This window comes from Xiphophorus maculatus, chromosome 7 (genome assembly GCF_002775205.1).
Source record: "Xiphophorus maculatus strain JP 163 A chromosome 7, X_maculatus-5.0-male, whole genome shotgun sequence".
NCBI lineage: Eukaryota > Metazoa > Chordata > Actinopteri > Cyprinodontiformes > Poeciliidae > Xiphophorus > Xiphophorus maculatus.
Window position 1 is genome coordinate 17,999,945 of NC_036449.1, and position 9,210 is coordinate 18,009,154.

At 37.7% G+C, this 9,210-nt stretch overlaps 1 protein-coding gene across 1 annotated transcript; it reads left to right on the forward strand.

Moving 5' to 3' along the window:
* Nucleotides 1-1,085: 1,085 nt before the first annotated feature.
* On the forward strand, nucleotides 1,086-8,864 carry cd302 (CD302 molecule). Its single transcript, XM_005805321.2, has 6 exons — nucleotides 1,086-1,267; nucleotides 4,766-4,891; nucleotides 4,996-5,109; nucleotides 5,429-5,611; nucleotides 7,039-7,059; nucleotides 7,165-8,864. Exons 1-6 carry the CDS (start codon nucleotides 1,168-1,170, stop codon nucleotides 7,365-7,367), a joined length of 747 nt encoding a protein of 248 aa, XP_005805378.1. The 5' UTR covers nucleotides 1,086-1,167; the 3' UTR covers nucleotides 7,368-8,864.
* Nucleotides 8,865-9,210: the final 346 nt, after the last annotated feature.

Consider the following 9,210-nt stretch of genomic DNA (forward strand, 5'->3'; position numbering starts at 1 on the left):
ATGGCCTGGACGGGGGTGGGATTGGGTATCAGGAGGGTACGGCATTGGTGGGTGCACGGAGGCACTAATTGCTTGGACGTACCCGACTGTGAGCAGGCCTCTCCATGGCAGATGGGTCCCCCCACAGTAGCCCGCAGAGTGTTGTGCCACCCTACGGGAAGCCACAAGCTCCAGACGAGGAGCAAAACTCACGCTCCAGCTGTCTGTGTTTGTGCTACATGCGTCTACAAGCAGTGAAGTTGAAACCCCTTTTTTTCCACTAAATAGCAAGCTTCCGTGCCTCCATTATACACTCAATAGGAAGGCAGCAGACATACTTTTTTAAAGCCTAAGTTACCTCTGAGGCCCTTCATTTAGCCAGCACTGTAATAGCACAATGTGATAAATTATATAAATGGGTACAATAACGCCACATGAATAATCTGACTTTATTTTGGACACTGATTAATTCTGTAATTCAAGTCTCTGTATAGGGTATGAATATTTTTTATGAGGAGATAGACAACAGCAAGTAGCAATATTGGATATTATGCATGGCTAGAAAGTGACAAAATGCAATTAAGTTCTTGACTGTTTGAACAAGGCCCCTTGTGTTTATTTTAGCATTTATTCTAACCTAATTATGCTGTGGTAGATTGTAAACAACTTTCGAGATGCAGCCCATTAAACTCCCTAATGCAAATCATTTTCAGCCTGAATTTAGAAAATACACTTTAAAGTGGTTATTTTATGTTGATCGCTGTGCCTGCAGCGCCATCTACAGATTGAACCGTGCAAAATCGCTTTGTATGTGCAAAAATCTTATTCTGGATCATCGATTTTTTTTTTATAACAATAAATGACTTTTTTTTTTTATTTATCACAAATTTGCACATATATTTTACTTAATTACTTAGCCTAAATGTTAGAAATCAGAAAATGCTTCTTCTAGTTCTGTTTACACGCTCAACACTAAACATTGCACATCAGCACAGATTAAACATTTTGGATGTGGGCCGTAGTAACGTGTGCGGTGTGTCGTGAAGCGCTAAGGCCGTGTTCGCGGACCGCCTGTGTCGTGTGGAGGTGGGTCGTGGGTGGGATTTCAGCTCGCGTTATTGTCGACGCGAGAGCAACAGTCGGGGAAAACTCTGGAGGTGCTGCTGGTGCAGGGTTGGTGGAGCTGCCATGGAGCCACGGAAGAAAAGTGACCGTCGTCCCCAGTCGCTGTTTCTCAGCTGCTTGGCTTTCGCCCTGTGTGTTCACTTGAGGACGGTTTCAGCTGGAGGTGAGAGGGTGAAATCTCAGTAAACGCCGCTGCTGTTGAAAGACGCTGCTTCCTTCCGAATATTCAAACCGACTAGGCCTGTTTTTTTTTTTTTTTAAAGGGTGTTAAACTTTGTTGCGTGCTGTGGGGATTTCAGTCGATAGGACGCGTTAGAACACATTATCGCAGGGAGGCACGTAAATATACTGTTCGCTCTCCAACTTTCCTGACTGTTGACATTGTTGTTGTTTTCCTTAAACGTGACCCCGCACGTATTCAGGACGCAGAATGTTGTCTATGTCGTGTTGCGAAACTCGTTGGAGCTACACTAAACCAATCTGAGCCATTTGTTTAAAAGTGTATCTTCAAAGACGAAGTCAATATAAAACATACACGACGATAACCGTTTTTTTTATAGTTATGGCACTGTTTTCTGCACACAAGGACTGAAAAGGGGAACAATAGTCACAAATTGAAACTGACGACTCAGAAGTTGTCAGCTTCCTATAAATATGCTTGTGGAAAAATGTTAGGGTGTATTTCTATCTCTTTAATTCAAGTAATTGCAAAGGGAAGATACAACCCATAACTAGTGTGAGTTTTGTATTTATTCTTCTGGTTAATATTGAATAATTGACAGAAGCAGGTGTAGAGTTTTAACTTAAAAGGTTATGTAAGCTATGAAAGCACTGTTACAGGCCTGATTTGTAGAGCTCATATTGCATATGTTCATGGACCTCCAAACAACCTCCAACTTTCTTTTCAGTGTTCTATTTAAGGGCTTTTGATATATTTTGGCAAAATAGTATCATTTAAAAAAATCCAGTGATGTTGCAGCTTTTGGATTTTATTTAATTCTGATTTTTGTGGCTGTTGTCTTGGCCAGGTCTATAATTTTATAGATTCTGATCTCAAAAGGACTTCTTGGATAAATAAAAATATAATAATAATATTGGAAAAGGCATGAAAGTGACTCATCTGTACTAGATGTCTTCCACAAAAAATTAATTTTTAGTCTGAATCTACAATCTGGACACTTTTAAGGAAACTAGTGTTGTATAGGGTGTCCTTTCCTCTGCGTCTTCCGTTTTACACACAGGAACCAGGCCAAGGGCTGAAAAGTTGCAAAACAGTTGTGAGATCTCCTGATGTCCTGCATTTCTGCATTCCTGGTATTATGTTTGTATATTTTTCTCAGTCATCACAGCAACTCTTGCAGCAGTTTCAAGGTTATTCAAGCACTAAAATGTCAAATGTCTGCAGCCTGTTTGAAGCTTTAACAGTGCTGGAGTGATGTGTAGATATATTTCCAAACACTTGTGCCATTTATTTATTTTGCGCATGGCTGCTTGTTGCCTGACATTTTGACATTTTCTTTCATGTATTTCAATAAAACTTTAGCACATATTTCAGACCAGAGAAACGTGGATTATTTAAGGACCTTCTCTTAGATTTGTTGTGTAAAAAGCAGTGTTGGTTTCATATAGTTGCATGCATAACTGGCACACCTCCAAACTTTCAGTGCTGAATCCTGTGGATTGCTCCATTGCATTGTTTAAGGTACCAAACATCAACATCATCTTGATAATTCTCCTGAACTCTCGCCTCTGGTTTGTGAAAATTGCCCTAAATAAATAACTGAACAACTAAAGTTCTTTTCTCTCCCTTTGTCCCCAAAGTCCACAGTGCGCACAGTGGCACAGAAACGTGTCTAACCATTTCTGATAGCCAGTTTATAATTTGTCATTGAATGTGACTTGCAGGAAGTTATCTAACATACCAGTGAAAAATACGGTATTTATTCAATGACTTCTAGGGCTTACAGTTTGTATGACATGTTTATACTTAAACACACCTACATGCTATTTTATGTAAGAATGGAGCTGTGTGATGTGGAAAACCTTTCTCCTTCTGTTGTCCAAAGTAAATTAATGTACATGTCTGTTTACTTTTGTTTCAGAGTCCAGCTTTGCAATATTCAGCTGCACTGCCATGTTCTGTACATGGCCGTGCAGAACATGACAGAGTATTTTATTTGCTGATGACCTTTTAGAAAAGTTATGCAAAAGTTTGTTGGGGGTTTTTTGACATAGTTTTGCTGTCACATATTTTAGTAATTAACAAGTTGAGCTCTGTTGCGCCTGAGAAGCAAATCCTGGGATTTTTCCAGTTTTCTGTTCATTGCCAGTCTGACTTGATGGTGAACTTGCAGTAATGTCCACCCATGAGAAGATTGGCAGCTGTCTAGAAGGTTTTACACTTCTACCTACAACCTTTCGCAGACTGATGGGCAGCCACAGTTGCTTTTTTTTTAAGTTTACTGCAGATGTCTTTTCTCTTGATCATTGCGTCAGCATCCACCTACATGCATTAGACCATTGAACCACCAAAATTTCCGCCTCTGTAGAGGTGCCCGCCCCTGGTGACAACTATTTCATCAAGTGCATTGGCAGCTCACTGAATTAACTACTGTCTCTTTCAAAAGTAGTTATTCCCCTTGAACCTTTTCACATTTTGTCACATTGGAGCTTCAAACTTGGATGTAATTTAATCAAACTTTATGTGATAGACTTAAGCTACATGATATGAGAACACATAGTTGCTGAATGTTGCAGTGATTACACTGATTGATTAACCTACATCTACCCGACTCTTTTTAAGGCAAAAATATGATGGGCATAGTACTTGAATTATGATATCCTACTAAATATTGCATTCAAACATTAATATTGCAGTGACTATTGCAATTAGAAATATTTCGCAGCTGTATGATTAGTGAACAGAGAGTAGTGCATAGAATGTATTTGAGCATCAATCTGTGAGTGTTGCCACATATGTGCAGTTGGTTGTAGATTCTGAATTTGAATAGGCTATTCTGAAAATAATTATACTTTGATCTAAACATTTCTTTGTAGCTCTGGCTGTGTGTTTTTGGTCTTTGTTCTGAATCTTCACTCTTGTGTCAAATGTGTTTTGTTCTTGTTTTTTGCAGCCACTAAGGGATGTTATTCCATCATTCTCCTGTATTTACAGTGCAACGCTAAATTACACAACGCAAGGGCTTTTTTTTTATCTATTTGAACAAACATTGGAAATACAAAATAATTTATAGCTTTTATGTAGTCAATAAAAACCTTTACTGGCATTACAGCAATCAGCCTCTTCTTGTAATTTCAAGACAAAATTGTAAGTCAATCCAAAGTTTTAATATTACTTTCCAGTCAGATGAAATGTGTTGGCAAAATTAAAATGTCAATTTAAACCTAAATCTGTGAGTGATGTGAAACATCTATGGCTTAACTGTAGCTCCCTAAATCTGCTCATATCACTTTTCTGTCCTTACTGAAGAAAAAAAAAACATGATACTGCCATTACCATGTTTCACCATGAGGGTGACTTTGTTCTTGCTTCCCCAGTTTGTTTGAACTCTTAAGAGTTGGTATTCAAGTGGAAAACCCATTTCAAATTTAATCAACTAAACAATAGTTTGTTTTTTTTCTTTTTTGTTTTGTTTTTCAGAATGCCCAGCTGACGGACGCACTTGGGTTCCCTTTGGAGATAGATGTTACCATTTTGTCCATGGAGAAGAAGACAAAATTAAAAGCTACACATTTGAAGCAGCACTTTCTCACTGCATAGGATTTGGTACTTCTGATGATATCAGTTATTTCACTGCTTATCACCAAGAAAATGGGATACATTCTATTAATGTCTGTGATTATGATGCCATAATTGTGCTTTTTTTGTAGGCCTTTTGACAATCCACAGTGCCGAAGAAAATGATTTTGTCATGAGATATAGTCCTGAAGTGTGGAAAGGTGGCGATGTCAACATTTGGCTGGGAATTGAGTATGACATAGACGGTACGGGTCATGTAAAAAGACGCTGGTTGGTGTGGGGGTTTTTTATGTTATTCAAAAGTATCCAAGCCAAGACTTGTTTAGAGTTTGTCTTTGGTGTTGGACAATATTTGATCCAACAGATTTAAACTGCTTAGTTTAAAAAAATACCAGGAAATCCTTGTTGTTTTTGCTTTTAAGATATTCGAAAGACACACATCAGGTGACACATAACAACCAGGCCTACTGAAATGCATTTTCTCCCATTTCCAAATGAAACTTTTAGAAAATAAAAGACTTCCAGAAATGACAGAAACAAGTGCTGACTGTTGTATCTTTTCAGATGATGTCATGAAGTGGTCAAACAACAGGTCTGTAACCTTCACCAACTGGGAGTACAGCCCTTATCCTGCTGACATCCCACGGGGGGATATCTGTGTGGCTCTGCACAGCATCTCAGGAAGGTGGGAAAATGTGAGCTGCCAGGATGACGTGGAGAACGGAGTGGTCTGTGAAACAGCTCAGAGTGAGTCGATTTTCTGTGCAACTAAAAGTTAAAAATATTTTACATCTGTGAATATTTCTGCCTTTGTCATGTAGATGTTTTTATAGTTAATGAACAGAATTTGTTCCCCATTTTGTCACATTAGAACCACAAAGTGGATTTTTCTATAATTGTGAAGGGAAAGAAATTATAACAGATTTTCACATTTTCCATTATATCAGGAAAACTTGTTAATGGTTGTGTTGGTAAATGTTACAATGACAAGGTCATCTGGTTTTTTTTGGGTTTTTTTTTGCAAACTTAGGCCACATTCACGCAGCAGGCAAATGCAACCCATATCTGACTTTTTCATCGCAGTCTGAGCACAGTTCTGATCTTTTCTCCCCCTAAAATCTCTAAAATTTGTGCCTAAATCAGACACATATCCAATTCTTTTCAAAGCATGTGCAGTCAGAAAGGTCATGTTGCATCTTATCCAACTTCCTCTGTGTATATGTGTATTCGGGTCGTAAACTGTTCACACTACAGTCTAATTGCAGTCTCATTAAATTAGTAGCATAAACAACCATGCAAAAAAAAAAATCTGATGTCTGCAAAACATTGAATTGAGCATCAACACCTGAGCCTTAGACTCCACACAGGGAATAGTGTGTATATCCAGAAAAAGAAAAATGTTATTTTTCTTCTAATGCTGTTTCATTGAAGATATCACATCTTGCTATATCTACTGTTTTGTCAATAAAAATTAGTTGCAATTGCTTATTTTTCCTGAACATCAATCATAAGCTATTTTCTGCTACATTAAACAAGCATCACCAAATGTTCGAATCTTGATTGCTTGGAGCTTACATGGCTCACCAACATTTGTTTTAGGGCAAGCAGTTATTATGCAGTTAAACTTCAGACCTACCAAGACATGGTAGACCACAGTAGTTGACAGGCTGGGCAAGGGTGCCATTTACTAGAAACCTCCATCTCCTCCAGACATATCTGTAGGAGCTGGAGAGTTCCACTGCTCAGGTGAGAGAACTTTATAGTGTATTGGTTTCAGTTTGCAACAAGCCATGTAGGTCACATAAGCAAATATGTGGAAGCCGTTGAGACCAAACTTGAACTTTTTGGTGTACAACCAAACACTATATCACAAAGGTAACATGTTACATTTTACTGCAATCTCTTTCTTTACTGTTTCAATTTCTTTTTGCAAAAAACTTTTGAAATCATATTGTATTTATTTATTTACAATTTTTATTTTTTAGAAAAGATTGTGCTACCTTGTTATGGACTATCACCTAAAGTCCAAATGAAGTTAATAAAGCTTAACTGATTGCACATACTTTTATAAACTACTGTAATATTATATGCACTCAGTGTGTGAGCTTTGAAGCTATAGTATTTGTTTCATTGTCTCACCTCACTTTCTTTCTTTTTTTTTTGTGCTGTTTCAGAAGCGGAGCAGCCCAGACCCAGTAAGTAAACCTTTGAGCTTTCTGTTGTTGTTTCTCTGTGTATTCCTCTGTGATCTTTGTCTTCTAAGCTGAGACCTTCCCTGCATTGTTTCTTCTCCTACTCAGAATCCAGTGCAATGGTCTCAGCTCTGGTCATTCTCAGCGTGGTGGCTGTTGTGGGAGTCTCTGCTGTGATTTGGTTTCTGCACCAGAAGCACAGCTTCGGTTCAACTATGATCACAGCATTCGAGTACCACCCCCCGTTCCGAGTCCTGGATTCGGACCAGTCTTGCCTGGTGGAGGCTGAGGAAACTGACACTGTTCCTTGAGAGAACGTTCTCCCTTTTATCCAGAATTACTGGCTGTGTGCTTTATGCAACGATATGTCCACTCTAAAATCAGGTTAAGTAATTTGGATTAACATGTCACTGACCTGGACCCAGAACAATGTGTTCTCATTGGAAGAATACTGGTGCCAAGCTACTAACAACCTCGCTCAGTCATACAGAATTATCTGCTTTTTTTAATGATCAGCTCTAATTTTTGTTATATTTTGTTAAACTGTTAGTGTTAACCACAGATCTTTGAATCAGATGTCTCTAAACAACAAAATGCTTAGCTATTTTGGGGATTACAATTTCTCTGTCAGTTATAAGCTTACTTTTATATCTCCCCAGAATTAGCATTTCTACAAAAGGAACAAAATTTTTGAACTATTCATGTCTGTTTATTCCTGTTAATCGATTTTTAGAGGGCTTTGCACATTAGTACATTCTAAATATCTACAACACAAAACTAAAGGAAGTCAACGAGGGTCATTTTTGCCACCAAAACAGATATATAGATATATTAATATCAAATAAAAGTGCAGTTGCTGTAGGTAAACTGCCTTTATTTCCTCCCTCACAGTCACTGACTCTGCTGCGTCAAAGCATCCAGGCTACCTGTTGCACATTTGAATACTGTTTTTTTTTAATTTTTTTTTTTTTAGAATGAGTCAAATCTTGTCCAATTCTTTTGAAAACTTACAGATATGCTGGTTTACATAGTTCAAAATCTGTTAACATGTTTTGAACATATTAAGTTTAAAATAAATCAGTGTAGTTTTCTTTCAGCCAGTGTGCTAAGTCACTCAACTTTGTCACAAGCTCTAAATGACGGATATAACTACCAAAATCATAAGAAGAACCCAGCTGAACCATGAGCTGATGTCTGGTTATTTTATGCATGCATACGCGGTGAATGTTACTGTAACCAAAAAGCTAATTTTTCTAATAGTCCTGTACCAGAATCGTCAGAGCTGCTTCCATGCATTGTGTTAATTATATACAAATACATTTGATCTTTAAATGATTATTTTTTTCTATCAGTTGCCTGTTTTTATTTGTCTGGTTTAAAAGCTAAGCCATTCTGAGTTAAAAAAAAATATCTGACATGTTCAGTGGTTATGAATCTAATTAATTCAAGCATATTCTGTATTTTTTTATTTACAGTATCGGGAGATATAACGGTGGATGAGAGCCTTTTATTACTATGCTTGCTTTTTGATCATGGCTGGTGTTTGAGCTTCACACAAGCATTTCTCATTTCCTTCATAAAGCGAGGGAACCTTTCATACTTTAAATCTGTTGTGGAGTTTCATGGAAATTATTTACATCTGTTTGTGTGCCATTTTTTGTTAGTAGTTATGGCATGCTTTTGTGTGTGTGTGTGTGTGTTCTCTTTTTTTTAGAAGCGAGTCATGTTTTTTTCTTACGTGAAATGCAATCTTATAATTGGAAATATATGACCTGTGAATGAATAAAGACAATCACTATTTGCCTGTACAATGTCTGGATTTCAATTTTGTCAAGTTTGTCATTCATTATTCAGGATTTTTCTTTTTTTACATTTCATAAGATTGAATTCTGCTTTGCACAGTCTCTAAAGCAGGGCCACAGACCTCTCCCTGAGAGATACAGTCATGCAACTTTCAGATGCATCCCTGCTCCACATTAATGATGATATGACAGGAAATATTTATTCCCAAACACCTGATTGGAATGTAGATTGTGAAATTATCATGGCGACGTTGTGACTCAAATATGTCACTAAGTTTCAGTTCCACAGCAGTGAACTTACCGATTTGTTCACCACTCTCCTCACTCACCCAGTCTGCTGCTATTGATAAAC

Bases quoted from the DNA above. Each gene is read 5' to 3' on its own strand.
- cd302 (XM_005805321.2), top strand. From the start codon at position 1,168: ATGGAGCCACGGAAGAAAAGTGACCGTCGTCCCCAGTCGCTGTTTCTC. The intron at 1,268-4,765 runs GTGAGAGGGTGA...TTTGTTTTTCAG, and splicing joins GAGGACGGTTTCAGCTGGAG to AATGCCCAGCTGACGGACGC. The intron at 7,060-7,164 runs GTAAGTAAACCT...TCTCCTACTCAG, and splicing joins AGCGGAGCAGCCCAGACCCA to AATCCAGTGCAATGGTCTCA.